This window comes from Aspergillus stella-maris, assembly GCF_047715825.1.
Source record: "Aspergillus stella-maris strain CBS 113639 unplaced genomic scaffold BDV14scaffold_80, whole genome shotgun sequence".
Lineage (NCBI taxonomy): Eukaryota > Fungi > Ascomycota > Eurotiomycetes > Eurotiales > Aspergillaceae > Aspergillus > Aspergillus stella-maris.
This window is the reverse complement of record NW_027396874.1, coordinates 95,080-114,505: the sequence shown is the minus strand read 5'-3', so window position 1 is coordinate 114,505 and position 19,426 is coordinate 95,080. Positions and strand designations below refer to the sequence as shown.

Genomic DNA, 19,426 nt, shown 5'->3' with positions numbered 1-19,426 from the left:
CTGTATAGTACTCCGTAGAGATGGATAGGCTAGACGCGGCCTTCACAATCTCTCTCATGAACACCTAAGCTCTTGGACTCTTGTCAACTTCTTGGTCTCTTGGTCCTTCGAGTGTTCCATAGCTGGTTCGTGAAGATGAGATTGAACATTCCTAGGCGGATTCTTGGAGCGGAGCAAGACTCCCATCTGGGCATGGTGCGCCGGCTTGGCTTGCATTTTCCAGAAGGTCCGGGTGGGCGCTGCATTTACTTAGTGGCTGAGTGGCTGCCGTTGAAATTGAGAGATTTGGAAGGTGGTAAGAAATTGCAGTTGAGAGGGGGGAGCTAGCTACTTGCTGCTAGAGTCAGGTGCGTCGTGCTTGGCTGGGGCGATTGCGCTCGATGGCTCGATGGCCGATGGCTCATGCAGGTGTAGAGCGTAGATTGGATTAGGCGGTGCGATATCTGGATGCTGACGACTGACTCGTATAGCGTGCAAATTCACTTTCTGAGCGCTAAGATAAGGTAGGGTGAACTGAGAGTCAGGTTCACTGGCCACACTGAGCTTCTGGAATGTGGGGGCTGAACACCATACCAAGACCTGTGGTGGCTTCTCACTTCACACTCACAGTTCGCTGTTAGGCCGTTGCTCGTTAGGCGTTCCAAACTTCCACATCAGCTGGAGTCGATCTAGGCAAGTCTAAAGCAGTCATGACCGACTCTGAAAGCGCGGTCCAATGGACGAAGTGGGAATGGTAAGAAAAGGTGGGAAAGAGAAGCCGGGGGTGGCGAGATGCGATCATGCTCACATGACACTATAGTAACTATCAGCTCTCGATCCGTGGGTCTCACCACCTGCTGCACTACCGGTTCCAGAGTTCAAGGGAAGTTTAGATACGGTTAAATGATGAAGTTGGCTTTAGGTTCGAGCTGGTGCTTGCGGGGAAAGTACTTTTACGTAAAAGATTGGTATGAAACCTGGAGAAGATATTCGTACGTAATCGTAATCATGATCATGATACATTGATTCAATTGAGTTGGTAAGGTATGGTATACTATGCAAGTAAAGTAAATTATCGCACATGAAAGTAGTTAACACATTAGCTAGTAGGCAATTGAACTAGCAGCGACCGCATTCCGTCATCTATCCGTTCAACATGTCATAAACACCATAGAGAGTAGAGATAGAGAAAAGTGAGCGGATGACCGAATCAACGGCGATGCTACTAGAAAATAACGTTGAGAGCACGTCTCCACGACGGCATAGCGGCGACCCGGGCGCGCTCGGCGTGGATGACCTCCCAGTCGAGCTCGCGGCGACCAGTGTCGATATCGATCTGGTCGGTGCGGAGCCATCCCTCGCGCTTCCAGAGGTATCCGCAGGCCCAGAAGAAGAGGACGACGGGGAGGGCGAGGTAGGACTTGAAGAAGCCCTCGGCGTCGTTGAAGGTGCCGTTGGGGCCACCACCTGGGGGAGCGATAGCGACGAAGAACTGAAGATGTTAGATTTCGTATTAGCGGTAGGAAGAAAGGGAACATACCTGAGCAATCAAGACAATGAGGATAAGGAACAGACCAAGGTAAGAGCCGTAAATGCCACCGACAGCCTTGAAGGGGATGTCGTCGAGGGAGCGACCGTTGTGGGCCCAGGCGTGGCGGAAACGGATATGAGCCAGACAGATGGAACCCCAGGTGAAGAGGGCGGCCAGACCGGACAAAGCCTGGAGCCAGGCAAAGACCTCCTCACCGGAAGAAGAGACGTTGACGTAGCCGAGAACACCGAAGAGGATGAGAATCGACACGGAGAAGAGAGGGCGGCCGGAGCGGTCGATGTAGGCGAAGATCTTGGGGGCGTAGCCCTGCTCAGCGAGCGCAGTGAGAGTACGCGAACCGCCGTAGACACCGGAGACACCGATGGACAGGACAGAGACGAGAATAATAACGTTCATAAAGTCATCGTAGCCGTTGAGTCCAGCGTCGGCGGCGAGCAGCACGAAGGGGGAGGCCGAGACATCGATGAGACCACTGCCGAGGAGACGCTCATCATCGGAGCGGACCAAGAGACCGACAAAGGTGAGACCGACAATGTAGAAGCTGTAAAGTATTAGACAAGCCAAACAGTAAGCAATGGCAGTACATACAGGGTGATACGCCAGAAGACCTGCTTGATGGCACCGGGCAGAGACTTGGTAGGAGTCTTGGACTCGGCAGCAGCCAGACCGACCAACTCAGTTCCACTGAAGGAGAAAGCAGCAGTGACAAAGACGGAGCAGAAACCCTTGAAGCCATTGCGGAAGGCGCCAGGGTCGTACCACAAGCGCGCACCCCAGTACTCATCGTAGATGCCGCGCGAGGGACCACCACCGCAGACGAGAATCAAGGCAATGACCATGAAGACGATGATAGCACCGAGCTTCAGGCATGAGGACCAGAATTCTTCTTCGGCATATCCCAGCGAACCAAAGAGGTTGACAATGATGATCGCGACCAGGAAAACTGTAACCCATACGGCAACGCTGACATCGACTTGCCAGTACTCTATCGTAAGACCGGCGACCGTTAACTCGAGAGGCACAATGACGGCCCATTGAGCGACGTAGTTCCAGCCCATGGCGAAACCCCAGGAAGGATCGATGAAGCGAGTGGAGTAAGTGTAGAAACCACCAGAGACGGGGTACATAATAGCGAGTTCACCGAGAGCGTAGACTGAGCCGTCAGTACGAGCCACTTTTGAGTCAAGCGCAATGTATACATACCGACGTTAAACATCATAATACCGATAATGAGGAAATCCAGGAACAAAGAGGCGGGACCACCAGTGCTGAGCGCACCACCAGAACCGACAAAGAAACCAGCACCGATCGAACCACCAATGGCAATCATGTGCATATGGCGGGTCTTCATGGTCCGGTTGAGCTCGACATAGTTAGCAGGGCGGCGCTGGAAGGATCTCAGACTGAGACCGTTTCGGGTCCAAAAGTCCTCCTGCTCGAAGCTCTGGATTTGACCATCGTCAACATAGCCCGGAGGCGAGGCGGAGGTGGCCTCGACGTCGAGACCACCCTTCTTCTGTTCTTCGACACCCATTGCTGCAGCAGAGGAAGGGGGAAGCAGACAGAATGAGAAGCAAGCAGGGGAGAGGATGGGGGGAAGAAAAAAAAAGACGGGATGGAGAGCCCAGAGAGATGAGCGTGTGATGTTGCTTTAATAGGACGACCAAGCGGCGCCAGAAGCTGCAGGGAAGGCATGGACGCGTCTTTGGGGTGAATGGCGAATCATGATAAGGACTGGGCTGGGCTTGGCCGAATCAAGAGCTGGACGGGGAGGCCGAGAATCTGAGGTTACAGTTTGTTCCATCTCACCATGAACCGGGCGCCGTTGGACCACGCGATTGGACTTGATTGTCTGCGTGTCTGGGGTTGTCTGGGCGCAGGTGCTTGGTGGCAATTGCTTTTGCTGGGTTCATAGTGGCTGCTACAGCTACTGCAGACATTCTTTACTATTCTGTGTTGATTCTATATTGTTTCTACATTGTTTCTAGTAAATGTCATAGAAACCGACTCCCCTTCAAATAAAATTCAGGATAAGACTAAGGATAAGATGAAAAGGATAAGAGATAGGGGGCTATCAAAGAGTACTGGACGGTCTTAGAGTTGATTCCGAGCAGACCCACAAAATAGGAATAGGGTTGGCGGAGATAAGTAATTACAGTACGCCCGTTACACTGATAGGAGCTTTATCCACTAATCAGAGAGTATCGGCGTACGGTTACCGGCGGGTCCGTGTAAGATAGGTACGACAATACACCCAGCACGAGCGATGTAACACTGTGATCTGGGGTTCTCCACTGCGATAAGAGAGACAGTGACAGCTGACATTACAAGTGACTGTACGTTTGATATGAATATTTAGTTAAATATCTAACATATGATGTTGAGAGAGTGAGTTGGTTAGAAATCATAGAAAGAGTTGTAGAGAACATAGATGAACCAGAGGCTTGGTGCGGGGTTGTCAGGAGACACGAGACTCTCTTTCTCCTCCTCCAGTAGTCTCCTCTTCAACTATCTACCATCATCACAAAACTCTTCCCATTATCCCATTATCTACCTTAACCTAGCTAATGAAACTCCTTATTCCATCTAATATCTAATGTCTAATCGAGCTAAATCACTTGGGTAGTATCATGGCGCAGGATTCAAACGAACCATCTGGAGCCACCCTGGGCTACCTGGCCCCCATCTGCGTCGCCATCTTCTTCATTTTCATCTGGTGGGTCTCTCTCTCATTTTACCTAGATTCTATATCCCTTAATTCTTCCACGCTGTCTCATTCTGAACAGCTTCCGCTACAGGATCATCTTCGGCACGCGACAGCGCTTCAGAGCCTCAAACCGCCAGCTCGATCCAGAGGGCTGGCCGCTGGGCTTCCCCCACACTGTTCTGACAGCCGCTGATCTGGACGCTCGATTTCCCCTGACCAAGTATAGCGCCTGGTCTGCGGCCCACCGCGCCGAGAAGGACAAGGAAAAGGAAATCGAGGTCGACCCTGATTATAGTGTGAGCCAAGCGCCCGTCTCGTCGAGGAAAAGCTCCCTCGAAGCTGTTGCGATTGCAAAGGAGATTGGTGTCGGCGGCGGCGCCGCCAGTCACAGCCCTAGGCCTAGCTCTGAGCACGGCGCTATCGAAAAAGATATCGCTTCTAGTCATGGCGATGCGCATATGGAGTGCGCTGTTTGCATGGAAGACTTTGATGATGATGATTCGATTCGCGCCTTGACTTGTGGGCATATCTTTCATGCTGCTTGTCTTGATCCTTGGTTTACGAAAAGACAGGCGAGGTGTCCCTTGTGCAAGTCCTGTTATCCGCCTGAGCATGCGTCTGCGCCGATACGTCCTCCGCCTGCGTTGATCAGGGGTCAGATCTTTCCGCGCGTTCTTTGAACTCAGCACGGTTATTGACCAACGTTACAGCTTCAAGTGACTTGATTTATCACCGCTAATCTCTGACTACATTGTGTCCTAACGCGCATAGCCAATGTGCTCGACCTTGCGCTCCTCAACCACCCCAAAACTGCGGATTCCGAATCGCACTTCGAGATTTCAGTCAAGGAGAAACGGCCGTTATCAGACCGCAGCTGGCAGCCACTATATTGAGCCATCTGCTGATCTCTCGGATTATCACAGCCGCGCCTACGCTCCAACCCATCCGCATCCCATTGCGGTCAAGCCACAGAACTACCGCGCCAGCAATCGCAGTACAGCCATCTATTGTGCGATAATTGGTGCTGATAGGTTATTTTCACTGGCAATAAGTTCGTTGCTGGGAACTGCTGCCGAGCGCAAAGCAATAATGGCGCCGATGAGCAACAACTTTCCCATATTCATTTGGCGTCGAAGGCCAACGGCACTTCCGCTACTACGGAAATTTGTATCCGCCGACATCTACGGAGAATGAGAGTGCGTCGAAACTGGTAGTTTCTCACCGACACTACTCGGTACTGGAAGAGCTGAGTGAGAACCGCATAGTGAGCTAACGTAATAACCGCACAACACATCCATCCGACGTACACCAAACATAGCTCTCATGCGAAGGCGCAACCACGGAATGGGGCTTCTGAGGCTCGCTTGGCTTGGCCGTAATCCACTATACTCCTGGTTCTCGTCATGCAGTCTGGAGCAGGACTGAAACTTAAGTGACCAAGTCGTCGCTATAACATATTCAATTTATATACATCCCTGGGCTTCAAACTACTGAGTCATGGACTATTAGGCCCAATAGCCTTATGCAGGTAGGAAGTGGACTGTTGAGCTTAGGTGATGATATATATTCCGACTACTCTCTGCGTATCCTACCGTCCAACGCAGCCCAAACAATTCGAGACACTTTACACCGTGAACTACTCCATAGCAAGACGAGACGATATCAGACGGCATCCTTCCCTCACGAGATACAGGACCAACAACTAGGTAGTGCAGAAGACGCAGTGGTCACCAGCTAGATATGTGGAGCAGTTACTTTGATGCGGTGATTCATTCACACAACACAAGAACTCGAATTGAAAACTCGGACCAGCAATTCTGTACCGTAGCCTGTCCACCTCAAAGTAGGCAACAAACCTCTTTCTGTTTCTGTAACACATCAATAAACGCAGACGACTTGGACCTCCAACAACCCCGAGACCTTTCGGTCCAACCTGCTCGAACCAGAAGAAACATTGTATGAGGTTTTCCGAGTGCCTTCCTTCATCCACTGTTTCGTTGTTTCCGTTATTTGCGCTTTGCCTGTTGAAGGAAAGAGCAACCGTTCCCCGGCCTCTACGCCCTCCCATTCAAAGCAGGCATCTTGCCCATCCATCCTTGAAACAAACAAAAATCATTCTTACCGTTCTTCTTGCCTATAGACAAGGCCATCTAAGTCATGACGACCCTCCTCGACCTCCCAAACGAGCTTCTCCTCTCCATCGCCGAAAACCTCGAATACAGCTGGGACGTCAACTCGCTGAGCCTCGTCTGCAAACGCTTCCCCGAGTTACTCCAGACATGCCTTTTCCAATTCAACAACCAATACTCCATTGCGTCGGCATTGAATTGGGCGGCGAGCTACGGATCGCATGCCATGGTCCGCAAGTTCTTGGACAGAGCTGTCCTTACAGATCAATTAAACGAGCAAACGTGGAATAGCGCCATGTCTGGGGCAGCCAGCAATGGGAACTTGGAATTGATCCAGGCTTTGATCGATACTCGTGAGACAATCAAGGGTTCATCAGAGTGGTCGCTGAACTTGGCTGAATCTCTTCATCAACCGCTTTGGAATGCTGCCGACGAGGGCCATGCGAGTATAGTACGTCTTTATCTGGATCACGGGACAATACCTTTTCGAGAAGAACCATTTGACCAAGGAAAGCGCTGGGTACACGCAGAGGTCATCAAGATCTTGGTAGATTGGAACCTTCGGAATCCAAACGTACTCAGGGATACAACCGTAACTAGCTTCTGTCTGGCGGCTCTCTCGAATAGCGAATCCGACGCCAGCATTCGTGATATTGTGAATCATTGCCTCGAGCATGGGGCCGACCCAAATGCGCAATATGTCTTTGCCTCTATACTGGAACACGCTGCCCTGCAGGGCTATACTGAAACAGTACGCTGCTTGCTAGAGCATGGTGCAGATCCAAACCCGACAGGGGCCGGGAATGACTTGCCGATTCTTCGCAAGGCTTTTACAATGAACATAATCCCGAAAACTTCAAGAATAGTGCTGGAAAGTCTGGATATACAGCAAGTGCGAAGGTCAGCAGAGAATGACAGTTTACTTATGTGTGTTGCCGCCGCTTGTGGCTTGGAAAGAATTGTTGAAGAGCTTCTAAGGAGCGGATATAATCCAAACATTCGCCATTACGGTAAATGCTGGATTGAATTGGATACATACCAAGAAAAGACTGCTATTGAATGGGCATCGCGATTTGGACAAGAGGGCATAGTCAGACTACTGCTCCAGCATGGTGCAACACTGAGTGCACAGGCGCTGGCTGGCGCTCTCCTCTGCCAGTCTGTTCCAATAACTCGACTACTGCTGGACCTAGGCGTTGATCCAAACAAATGCCCTCCACAGTACTCAGAAGACTGTCACGCTCTTGCTCTAGTAGCAGGACACGAGAAACTCTTCAGACTCCTACTTGAGCAAAGTTCCGACGCGCAGCATGGACCTTCTCACCAAGCACACTACCTGATGAGAAAAGCCATGGAGTCTGGCACCATAGCGCACATCCAGATGCTACTTGACAGAGGCCATAGTCTCAAGGGCCGCTTCACCTACGACCCAATACTCAACGCTCTCGATCGCCTCGAGCTCTTAACATCAGCAACAAAGGGTGGAATTGAAATGCTCAACTTCCTATTCAGCACTGGGTTCGAGATCCTTCAAGTCGACACCACAAAACATAGAATTGAGTCGCCGCTCAACGTCGCTTGCGCGCGCAGCGACCTCGCAGCCATGAAGCTCCTCCTGAATAAAGGCCAGTGCACTTCACAAGGCTACAACCCGGACTTCGTGATCTCAAACATATTCACGAATCACATTCCATTTGACGACGCCCTCGAGATTCTAGACACACTTCTAAGCCGCGGCGCCGACATCAATAATGCCTATGGCGGCCGCGGCGTTAGCGGTGCAATAAGTAGTGTCAGCGGCGGAAACCCGAATCCGCGCGCCCTGAAAGCCCTCTTAGATCGTGGTGCGGACCCGTTGCGCAAAGACCAACGTTGGTACTTCTGCGGCACTCGCGATAATCCCACCTTTCTTGAAACAGCAGCATTCCAGGGTGATAAAGAGGGTGTGACGCTGATGCTGGATGCCCTTATGACCAGAACCCCTGTTGGTGATGTGGAGAATGAGGTCAAAAGGTTGAAGGCCCTCGCGAAGGAACGTGAAAGGTGGAGGGGATACAGGGCTTTGGACCGCTTCCAGCGCGAAAATGGATTCGACGTTTCCTAGGAAGGACCGGAGTTCTGTTTGATCTATTCATCCATGGGGATGATTTCTGGCTTCTTGGTGATTTGGCTCAGACTATATTAATTCTCTTGATCTACCGGAAGGATTCTGAATGATAGGGATCATACTTTACCGGCTTTACACAGGTGGATGTACTTGGAGCTAGACATGGAATATCTTTTCAATCGCACGACTGATACATAATAAATTATCAAGAAGATATTGACTTTAACATGCTACGTAGCTTGAGGCCACCCATCCGTCCTCGAGACAAGCTAGGCTAAGGGCTCGGGGTCAAGGTAGAAAAGCCACCTAGGTACCTAGCTAAGCACAAGCCTTCGAAACAGTGTTGCTGCTGTTACGCCAGGAGTGAATAGGCGCCTGGTCAGCTGTAGTTGCTGTACGCAGAGCACTGCATTTCCCTCATCTACATTGGCCAACTTCTTCGCAGGCGTCGAGAGTAGACAGCATCAAGGGCCGCTATAGCCGTTACAAATTGAGCCTGAGCATCCTGGTCTCCCAGCTAGCAACTCCAGCGTGACGGGAAATGTCTCGTATCCTCTACAATGTGTTCAAGATGCGTGTCCTACGCTTCGTCCTGGAAGCATCGTCTGGTACCAATCCTGGCCTCGATCAAACCGTACACCAAAATGCATATCTTGGGGTTTCTGGGCCCAACCGGAACCCGCTTTATCAGAACATGCCAAAGCTAGGGTTCCGGTTGCCTTATACAAGCGGCTTGTTCTAAATTAACAGATTCACAGTGGATACCATCAATAAGCTCCTAAGCTTCAAATACGTAAACACTCGCGATAGCTATAAGAATCAGGCGATGGACTACCGCCCTTATTATGAAGACTCATCATGATAACGCTCCGTGGAGCAGTGTAAGTATTACCATTACTGCTACAAAGCATTTATAGCATGACTGCGCAGGTATAGTCCGCGCTGGGTGGTGCCTGCCCTTTTGAGAACGGTTGTTCATGTACCTGACCTACCTGACCTACCCCACGACAACACACCTGCAGTCCTCATGCTCCTCGCAGATACCAGGTGGCATCTGCTTTGTCCAGTCGTCTCAAACCTCGATCATTGTCTTGTTTAGAAATGGCTTTGACAACGGTCTTTCAGAGCCAACAGAGACTCGATCATTTTTCTATTGATGTTTGTAGACCGCCCTTTGTGTTGTGCGCTCAAGGCTAGAAACCAGGGCCTGCCTCATTCATCCCCCCTATCGGCTTTATATACATGCAGACATGTTGCCCAGTACAGACCGACCATTCTTACCTCTTTTTGTCTCTAAGCTTTGCAACCATGCTGGGCCTTCTCGACCTCCCAAACGAACTTCTTCTGTCCATTGCTGAGGACCTCGATTACACCTGGGATATTAGCTCTCTTTGCCTCGTTAACAAGGAACTTCGCACGGTATCTCAGCAATGTCTTCACAAGTTTAGGCACCAGTATCCTGTGACCGCGGCTCTAGAATGGGCGACAGAGCGTGGAAAACAAGCTCACTTACAAGACTTTATAGACTTGGCTATATCCTCACAGTATTTAGATGAGAACGCCTGGAACAAAGCCGTGTCTATGGCTGCTAAAAAAGGATGTCTGAAGTATGCCCGAACTTTGATTGACGTTCGAAGGACACTCGGGGACTTGACAGACTGGTCATTAACTCTTCCTAGATCTCTCGATGAGCTGCTGCAGAACTTAGCGGAGCAAGGCCACCTATCTGTGGTTCGGCTGCTGTTGGAACATGAGCAATTCCCTCCGGCCACTGTGGTTCTAGACGGGATGATCGGTGGAAGCATCCAGAGGTTGTCAAGGAACTGCTTGAGTGGAACCTCAAGTTCCCAGAGGCGAGCACCTTGACGGCAAGTGAGTTCCTCCTGGAAATCACTTCCTTTGGTGGAGGCAACGAAGACATGGAGGGCACTCTGAGATACTGTCTTGATAGAGGGGCCGATCCAAACTTTCATTTTATAGCACTGATATCCTAAGTGCTGCTAGCTTTGGTTGCCTTAAGACAGTACGCTGTCTACTAGACTATGGTGCACAGCTAAACCCGACATTATTAACCCACGGCCTGGCTCCGCTCCGTTGTGCCTTTGAGTCAGGAGATAGGTTGGAGATAACAAAATTATTGTTGAAGCGCATGGATATCAAACAGGCATCGACGGCCGCTCAAAATGCCGCTCCAAATGACGCCAACCTGCTAATATGCGCCGTGGCTGCCTGTGGCTTGGAAAGCATCGTGCAGGAGCTCCTCCAAAACGGCTGCAACCCCAACGCCCACTATGCCCAGCCAAGCGAATCCGTTTCGTCGGCAATCAAATATACACAGCTCTTGAAATTGCTTCAAAGTATGGACATGAAGGGGTTATAAGACTCCTTTTTCAGCACGGCGCAAGTGTCAGTGAGAGAGCGCTAGCCCTTGCCCTGCGGAGCCTATCAGTGCCTGTCGTCAGATTTCTATTAGGTCTAGGCTCTGACGCAAGGCAACATCCTGGCTCTAGTATTGAACCATGAAACGCTGTTTAAGCTGGTACTTAACCGATACAGCGACCTGTCCAAGGACAGTCCATGCAAGACACAAAACTTGCTAAGAAGCGCCCTCGAACTCCTAAATCACGGGCTTGCCTTCAATGGCTGCTCTGACCCTGATCCGATCAGGATCGCCAGGGACCACCTCGACTACCTAGTCTCAGCAGCAAGAGGCGGCCCCGCGATGCTCGAATTCCTATTCAGCAAGGGCTTCATCATCCCCGCCAGTTTCGCCGAGTACCAAAACCACTACCCGTCCCCTATAGACGCAGCCTTCAAGAAATCCGACCTCGCATCAATAAAGCTCCTCCTCGACCACGGCCTCCCAATACCCGAGGGAGACCACCAGTCAGGATACACCCTCTCTACAATGTTCAACAAATACCCCCTTGACACAGCCCTCACGCTCCTCGACACCCTACTAGCCCGCGGCGCAAACATCAACGCCTGGTCCTCCGACTACGGCAACCACGGCGCGAGCCGAACCCGAGCGCCCTGAAGGCTCTTCTTGAGCGTGGCGCAGACCCTCTACAGCGACATCTCGAGGATATCCACTGGTCCACGCACAATACCTCACCGCTAGAAATCGCGATCAAGTATGGCGATGGCGAGGGCGTGGTGTTGATCCTGGAGGCCCTGAGGGGTAATAGTAAACTCTCTGATGACGAACTGCGGTGCGAGGTGGAGAGGAACATTGCTATTGCGAGGGAGGGGAAGAAGTGGAGGGGACTGAGGGCTTTGCAGCGGTTTCAGTACGCGAATGGCTTAGTTTGAGCTGGAGGGTTACCTAGTTGTTGGGCTGCGGTGAACGGAAAGACTTTAAGGTAGACTTAGAATAGCCTACCTTAGTCATGAACATGGTGGAGATAAGCTAGATAGGTAGTCCAAAAAAGAGTGTCCGAATTAATCTTAATCAGAGGTCTGGGGTATAGGAAACCAGGCAGCAGAGGTTACAGAGAAACAGAACAGAAAGAGATAGAGTCTCCAAGGCACGTTCACATCCACATCCACATGGGTACACCCTGATTCCAATGGTTGGAACAGTACAGTGATTTACTGCGTGGACGGGGAAAGTAGTTGCAGTCTGGCTCAGAAGCGGCACTGCTTTGGAGATACCCCGTCTGGCTCTGGATATCTCTATGGAGATGATACTTGTTACTAGACACCTACGTATCTACCTGGTTTGTAGGAGCCGGTACCTGTCTCAAACGCATGAAAATGTGGAATGTTAGGAATTACGTGGACGGTTCTCAAGTTAGTGAAGCCGTGAGAGCAAGAACGTGCTGTACCTGCTACTTGGTGGTTTTCGAGAGCTTAGTTCTCCTTTCCTTTCATTTCTGTTCGTTCATTCATAACCTATTCGTCACTTCAGTCTAGCTAGTACTACTATACCTTTGGCTATGTAGGTGGTTAGGTGGGTAGTCTAGTCTGACCGAAGTCGCCGAACATTAAGCCATCCCTCAGAGTTTGTTCTTAATGATCTGTCCACCCTCCCAAGACTCACCCGCCTCAAGAGTCTGCCACCCGTTCACAGCACCAGCCTCAACACAAACCATCTTCTTGTACCCGTCGTCCGGGCTAAAGTCGCCCATGCCCTTTGCCTTTTCGATCCACGGGTTCCACACAACAGCGTCGCTGAGGCCCTCCCGCGTGATGCCGAAGAGGTCCTTGTCTGACGAGGAGATGATGAGTGGAGTGGCGGGGTCGAGGTCTTTGTACACGCGGTCTGTCTCATTTGTGAATGTGACGGTGGGAGAGGTCTCGGTGTTGGTTGTGCCGGAGGCGACTTTATCGATGTAGGTCTTGCCAGTGAGGTTCTTGACGTGGATTTTGGAAATATCCTTGGCGACAATTGTTAGCAAAGCTTCCAAACAGCGACGGTTATATGGAATATTGGCACAAACATCAATCGCAAAATAAGTATGCAGCAGCACCTGGAACTCAAAGCTCTGCTCTCCCTGGTTCCTAACCTGCAGCGATGTCCCCAGTCCCTCTGGCGAAAGCGTCACGCTGTAAACGAGTCCAAACTCATACGGCCACTTTGACTTGAAGTCTTCACTGAGCAATCCCGAGGACAGACCGAAATCAAGCTTCACTGTGTCATCGGACGCGGCGGTACCAGTTGATTCGGACGAGGACTTGCCGAGGAATTCCCAGAGCGAGGAGCGCGCGAAACCATGTTGCGGGAGGGGGGTTGTAGCGTGATCGTTAGGGGGTGGACCGAATACCTGTAACAAAATTAATGTTAGTATGAGGCTCAACTTGGAAGTTTGGGAATTGGGTCTTGGTCGATCTTTACTGATCGCCTGGATCAGGGTGCAAGGGACGTCCCGGGACGGAAGTGAGGGGCAGGCACGTACAGGGAAAACAACAGGAATTCCACCACGGATCGGCTTCGATCCATCGAGCACAGCGGCTTCACTGAGCCATAGCTGTTCTTGGCCGGATGCAGTCTTCCACGATGTCACTGTTGCGCCGTTGAGGTTGACGGTGACGGACTCGCCGGAGGGCAGCGTGGCCTGCACGACGTTGTTGGCGAGCGAGATTGTGGGCTGGGGCGGGGTCGCGGTGACGCCGATGGCGGCGGGCTTGTTCGAGCGGTCCATTCTGTTGTATATGCGTGATTTGAGGGTAAATTTAGCTGTTGAGTGGACGAGAAATTAATTGATTTTGGTTAGTGAGGGAGAGAGTTGTAAGAGAGGCGGAGGGGCAGCTCGCAGACGGCGGAACGTCATGATCTGTTCAGTGTGGGGCTGGTCCAGATCTATACAAAGTACAACCAAGTCACCATTATGTACCTGACAACTATCAACTATTCAACATATTTACAACAGAAAATCCCCCTTCGTCTTCGCAAGTTGCTCATCATAATACGGCTGGAAAGCCAACCACCCCTTCTCTGGCCCTCCAACCTGTGGCGCAGAATACTCCGCCTCCTCCTCACTAATGAAAATCTTTTTATATTGACCTCCCGCCGCAGCAGCATCAGCAAGCAACTGCGCCTGACAAGTCTTATCGAGAGAAATAAACCAGAATGCCGCCTCATCCACACTCCCACCGACAGTCAGAAGTCCATGGTTCTGCAGAATCGCCGCCTTGCCGTTCCCCAGTGCAGCGGCGATCCTCTTTCCCTCTTCATTATCTGTGATCACGCCCCGAAACTCGCGGTAGACCGCGTGAGATTTGTAGAAGCGCAGACTGTCTTGCGTGATCATTTCTAACTCGCGCCCGAAACAGCTGAAAGCTTTTCCGGCTACGCTGTGAGCGTGACAGGCTGCGTTAACGTCCGGTCGTGCTTTGTGGATTTCGCTGTGGATTGCAAAGGCAGGGAGATTGACTGGTTCGTCGCCTTCGACTACATTGCCATCTTCGTCGACTAATACGAGATCCGAGACTTTGATCAGGGAGAAGTGGGCGGAGAGGGGGTTTATCCCTGCGTCTTATCAGTACTGGTCCTCAACTCGTAGCTCGCAAGCTCCTAACAGTATAATGTGAAGACATACAGAAGTGATCCGTCAAGATCGGATCTCTAACAGAGATATGACCAGCGACACCCTCGTCGAATCCCCGGTCCGCGAAAAGGCGGAATGCCGCAGCGAGATGCTGCTTTCGGTAGAGGCGCTCATCCTCGAGGTTGTCGAACTTGGGGTAGCTGCGGATCTTGAGCGTCTTGCCGCTCTTGGTCTTGCCTAGGACTTGGAGTTGAGATGGCTTGTCTGTGCGTGTTGTCGAAGCGGGAGCGGTTTTCGTAGGCACAACGGCCGGTGTTTGAATATCGATTGTGGTTGGGGCCATGGTGTGTAAATATCCGGTTGCCGTGAGAGAACTGTATATTGGGGTGTTTGATACTGGTAGCCGCGAGTCAATTAACAAGCATCAATTAGATTCCCTGGGGTCTCTGCGGGGTAATGCTGTATATATATGAGCATTTGATGTACAAACCCCGCTTAAATCACCTGCTGGAATTCAGTTTCCAAGATTTCTCCATTTCTCTTGTTTTTCCATGCATGAGTGGGAGATTCCACGGAAAAGCATCACCCTTTTCCGACCCGAGGTTATAGATCGACATACCCCAGAAGATCCGCCTCGTCCCATACTCTTGTTCGAGCACACCGTTTCTAGGCATCAATTAGGAAATGTCTGCAATTTCCATGGAAAGCACATCATCGACCTCGAATATTCCGATGGCCATGGCCTCACCTTCGTCGTCCGCGAAGAAGTATGTAACAAGGGCTTGCGACATCTGCAAGAAGCGAAAATGTAAATGTGATGGGCGCGAGGTATGGCACCTCCCCTGCATTAATTCGAGGTTAACGAGCTGACTTGCGAGATTCATATAGCCTTGTTATCGGTGCGTTTCGTTGCGGTTGGGTATAATTATCTCCTTCCAGAACCGGCGGTAGATGTCACGATCATCGCTAATACTGAAGATAGACTGTAGCTATCGAGCTTCGTACAAGCGGGTGAAGAAATGTAGACTGGTGAGTAGTCCCATCATCTTACCCACCGGCAGAGAGTATTGCTTGACCTAATGGGCCTCGCATAGTCCGCTGGCAACGAGCACTCTCCCACGGCGGGGAGACAATCTACCACACAGCCAATTGATTCAACAAGTAATCCCGATAATGAGAATGAGACTACACCCCGATTATCAACAGAAACAGAAGAAGATGCTGGTGCGTATACTTTCATCCATGTTCTAGCTTTTGACTGACAATGACTGCGTAGCAGGAGATGCTAGCACCCACGCCTTCCTAAAAAGCGTCTACACGCACCTCCAGAGTCTAGGCCAGGTCCTTCCACGGAATCTACAACGTCCCGCAGAGCAGATTCTTGAGGGAGAGTCGCCTGCCTCTATATTCTTCCCTCCAGACCGTAAAGTCGCACAAGAGTGCATTGATTGCTTTTTCGAGCATTCGAATGCTACCTATCGATATATCCCGCGCTCGCAGGTTCAGGGCTGGCTGGAGGGGTTCTATGCGCAGGACGAGGGGGTGATAGGGGACGATGCTAAGAGTGCGGTCTTCTTGCTTGTTCTAGCTGTTGGGTGCGTCCTGAGCCCACATCTCTGGAGTCCACTTGTTGTGGTGTGCGTACTGATGCGAACTGCGGTAGCTGTGTGTGGCTGGCTTCATGGCGTGGTCTTGACCTAAGGGAGCAGAAAGCCAAAAGGTATGTAAATTATCCTCTCATGTCGGTACCCCCTAGTGAATCTGATCCATTGCAGCTCTCGACTGTTCAATGCTGCGAAACGACGGCTTGAGCAGGCCGCTACAGTATATCCACCCAGCATCACGGTCCTACAAGGTCACGTTCTAGAGGTGAGCCGTACCAATCTCCCTGTTGTCTCTTTCATACTAAATGTAATAGTGCCAATTCTACCTAGCCTTGAACATGTTCAATACTGCCTGGATGTCACTTGGCAAAGCTATTCGCCTAGGACAGATGGCTGGGTTCCAGAAAGGAGTTAAGAGGGGGTATGACTTGCAGGAGTTCTCGCGGCGGGGAATATTTTGGTCCCTTTACATGATGGAGAGGTATGTGGTTTACCATCGGTCGATATTTAACTTCTTGACTTAATTGTTGGTAGGTATCTCTCCGCGGCCCTGGGTCGCCCCATGGCTTTAGACGACGCAGATATCACTATCCCATATCCGGAGGCACCCCCGTCCGAGCTGCATCAAGATCTCGGAAAGAACGAAGCGCGATTGGCGAAAGGGGTTATCGCTCATATCAAGTAATTTGCATCCTGCACTTTTTGACTAGACCATGTTTGCTGACCAAAATAGACTTACTCAAGTAACAAGTAAGATATTGAAGCAGCTGTATCCGGCAAATGAACGTATGACACAGTCTAGGGAACAAATAGTACTTGAGATCGAGAATTATCTCAAGGAATGGTTGCGCGAAACACCCTCGTTCTTCCATCCTCAGAATAAACAAGATACGGAATTTGAAGATGACTCTCTCTTCTGTGATGTCCCCTGGATATTTAAACGGTCAGTCAACCAGATCCCATTACAAACTACCTACCGCCACCACAAGGACTTTAACTCACGCCAAAGCTTAGGCAACAACGTACAGTCCGAAACGCCTTCAATTTCACCACAATACTCTTATATAGAGGTTATCTCCTTGACGAATTTCTACAGCCAACTGTTCCCCGTCGTCAACCTCCGAGATCTAACCCTGCGATCGAAAGATGTGTAGAAGCAGCGCTCCGACTTGCATCATTTGCTGCTGATGTTGACGCTGATGAAACTTATAACTCAACTTACTGGGTCCGTACATCAGTTCTCTCATTCCAAGTTCACAAATTAATGGCAGTAAGTGGCTAACGTTCGGGTTAAGACGACGACGCATATAACCTTTTGCGCGATATCAATCTTGACGGTCTATATGACGCTCTATGATGACCCAAAGCACTGTAGTGCCATCGAAGCAGTCTTCGAGAAAGCGATGCGAGGCCACCGAAAGCTGGATAACAGTCGAAATATGCAGTCACAGCGGTTACTTGAGGTTAGTTGTACTTCTAGTGTAACATGTTTCTACGTGCATTATTTTAATTGGGCATATCAGGAATCGCGATCGATCGCAAAAGCTATTCAAGCTAGTCCTAATAATGCTCAATCAGCAGAGGCAAATCTACAGCAACCATATCACAACCTCCAAGCAACTGCCAGCCCTGGCTTCGGCCGTAATGCAGCTTCCTCTGGAAACGAAGAATACGCAACACCATTTCCGTTCAATAATGGCCAAGGCTGGGTAAGACACTGGTTATGTTGCTAATGGTCCTGTAATGCTAAGGTACAATCACAGGATGCCCAAAGCTATGCAAGCATCCTTCACGGCGAAGGCCTAGGCGTCATCATGAACATTGGATTCGACACAACATTGAGTCCTATAAACGACGCTCTATACCCACCACCACCGCTCAATTAAATCAAGATCAAAGCTTGCTCTCCAAACCCCCCTCCTCTTCTTTCTTTCTCTTAACTTGCTCCGAGCTCGCCATTAACCAGCTCCTGTTTGCCCCACGCAATGATCCACAACTCTTCTCATCCCCGAAGATCTGCTTATACTCCGGCTCGTCATAAAAAAGCGCCTCGCCCGTATGGAAACCAGATAGGATCGTCGCATCAGGATCGCCCCGGCAGCAAGCGCACCCCTGAACTACGTTCGGGTCTGGTGGTGGAAACTTCACCGATCCATCTTTCAGACCAGCGTCAAGTTGGTCCTCACTTGCAACGTAGAGGTCTTCCATTGCTTGCTCCAGAGAGTTGTGCAGAAGGCGTGTGGCGAACGAGGCGTGGGTCTCTGTGCAGCGTCGAGCGGCGGATAGATAGAGAGAGCCTAGAGTGTCCAATATTGCTGTGCCAGAGAGATTTATGTTGCTTGTGCTGGGGTGTGTGACGGCTATGAGGCGCGTACCGATCGGTGAGATTGAGGTGGTGAGGTGCGGGACCAAGTCGCTAATTGCTTGGATCGTGGAGTGGAGGTTTGCATCTTCGCTGTGCAAAGTGTCGAGGTATGCTTGGAAGGGTGAAATGGATTCAGCTGGGGTCGTTTCGGTAGCCATGGTGTTGGTGATGACGCTTGCTGATGGCAGTAGAAGTATAGAGACTTGACGGATGGATAGTGACAAAATCGGGTAGCTTCAATGCTTGTTCAGGTAAAGGTACCCTGGGAATAGAGATGTTCCTCACTTTAGAGACTTATGGTAATGACTCAAAGCTTGTAGGCACCAGCAAGACACCTCTCAGGCAACACATTGATGTCCAGCTGAGCACGTGCGGGGTTGACATCCTTCTCTTGTCTCCTCCCAAGCTGACTGGCGATCTCCCTCAGCCTCACCTCTTAACGACCCACGACTCTTCCTCGGCCCGATTGCGCTACTTGCGCTAAGAGATACGTCTTTTTAAGTGGAAGATGGCGCTCGACTCATTCTACTCGTTAGGTTGCACTGCGTCGACAATGCGGCGCAGCTAAGCAGCAGGGCCTGATAAGACAGCGCTTGGCTAGCACCACCCATTGGCTCATCGTTTCTAGAAACTGCTACCTAGTCCCGTATAGGTTGTTGGTATCTAGATTAATCTTATTACTGATAGACGATCCGCTAACCAAGCTACTGTAGACTGATCAATAAATGTGCAGGCGCTGCCTCTCCTCCCGCTTAACAACACCACGGCAGTGATGGCTTCCAACGAGATGGACTGTCCACCAACAGCCGACAAATTGTTTGGTCCCCGCGTCAGTACAGCATGTCGAGACTTCGACTTTACGATCTACTTTGAGGATATTTTCTTTGCTTGTCTACCCTCGGCGCTATTCCTGCTTTGTTGTCCACCGTCTGGCTATCAGTTCTGGAATAAGGCGTGCCGTATTGAGAGGTCCCAATTACTGCTTTGGAAGAT

General features: G+C 50.7%; 7 protein-coding genes across 7 annotated transcripts; 4 read left to right on the top strand and 3 right to left on the bottom strand.

Annotated features, from left to right (window-relative positions):
• Positions 1-989: 989 nt before the first annotated feature.
• BDV14DRAFT_182764 (amino acid permease/ SLC12A domain-containing protein) lies at positions 990-3,218 on the bottom strand. The gene is made up of 4 exons (XM_073770279.1): positions 2,735-3,218; positions 2,120-2,684; positions 1,520-2,072; positions 990-1,471 (listed from the first exon to the last, which is right to left on the bottom strand). The coding sequence occupies exons 1-4, from the start codon at positions 3,063-3,065 to the stop codon at positions 1,205-1,207; spliced, it is 1,716 nt and encodes a 571-aa protein (XP_073623394.1). The 5' UTR covers positions 3,066-3,218; the 3' UTR covers positions 990-1,204.
• Positions 3,219-4,161: 943 nt separating this feature from the next.
• BDV14DRAFT_193005 (putative RING finger protein) lies at positions 4,162-4,918 on the top strand (the record flags this gene model as incomplete). The annotated part of the gene is made up of 3 exons (XM_073771705.1): positions 4,162-4,247; positions 4,318-4,534; positions 4,595-4,918. 3 exons carry the CDS (start codon positions 4,162-4,164, stop codon positions 4,916-4,918), a joined length of 627 nt encoding a protein of 208 aa, XP_073623393.1.
• Positions 4,919-6,395: 1,477 nt separating this feature from the next.
• Positions 6,396-8,471, top strand: BDV14DRAFT_204740 (ankyrin repeat domain-containing protein; the record flags this gene model as incomplete). Its single annotated transcript, XM_073774581.1, has 1 exon — positions 6,396-8,471. The coding sequence occupies one exon, from the start codon at positions 6,396-6,398 to the stop codon at positions 8,469-8,471; it is 2,076 nt and encodes a 691-aa protein (XP_073623392.1).
• Positions 8,472-9,782: 1,311 nt separating this feature from the next.
• BDV14DRAFT_204739 (uncharacterized protein) lies at positions 9,783-11,511 on the top strand (the record flags this gene model as incomplete). Its single annotated transcript, XM_073774580.1, has 2 exons — positions 9,783-10,081; positions 11,031-11,511. The coding sequence occupies 2 exons, from the start codon at positions 9,783-9,785 to the stop codon at positions 11,509-11,511; spliced, it is 780 nt and encodes a 259-aa protein (XP_073623391.1).
• A 961-nt stretch (positions 11,512-12,472) lies between these two features.
• BDV14DRAFT_211752 (class II aldolase/adducin N-terminal) lies at positions 12,473-14,864 on the bottom strand (the record flags this gene model as incomplete). Its single annotated transcript, XM_073776155.1, has 5 exons — positions 14,516-14,864; positions 13,925-14,445; positions 13,373-13,600; positions 12,917-13,240; positions 12,473-12,853 (listed from the first exon to the last, which is right to left on the bottom strand). The coding sequence occupies exons 1-5, from the start codon at positions 14,805-14,807 to the stop codon at positions 12,473-12,475; spliced, it is 1,746 nt and encodes a 581-aa protein (XP_073623390.1). The 5' UTR covers positions 14,808-14,864.
• A 284-nt stretch (positions 14,865-15,148) lies between these two features.
• BDV14DRAFT_193003 (fungal specific transcription factor domain-containing protein) lies at positions 15,149-17,954 on the top strand (the record flags this gene model as incomplete). The annotated part of the gene is made up of 10 exons (XM_073771704.1): positions 15,149-15,272; positions 15,741-16,059; positions 16,128-16,184; positions 16,240-16,333; positions 16,383-16,549; positions 16,603-16,749; positions 16,802-17,011; positions 17,083-17,293; positions 17,592-17,777; positions 17,832-17,954. The coding sequence occupies 10 exons, from the start codon at positions 15,149-15,151 to the stop codon at positions 17,952-17,954; spliced, it is 1,638 nt and encodes a 545-aa protein (XP_073623389.1).
• Positions 17,489-18,776, bottom strand: BDV14DRAFT_182759 (uncharacterized protein). Its single transcript, XM_073770278.1, has 2 exons — positions 17,592-18,776; positions 17,489-17,531 (listed from the first exon to the last, which is right to left on the bottom strand). The coding sequence occupies exon 1, from the start codon at positions 18,589-18,591 to the stop codon at positions 17,962-17,964; it is 630 nt and encodes a 209-aa protein (XP_073623388.1). The 5' UTR covers positions 18,592-18,776; the 3' UTR covers positions 17,489-17,531; positions 17,592-17,961.
• Positions 18,777-19,426: the final 650 nt, after the last annotated feature.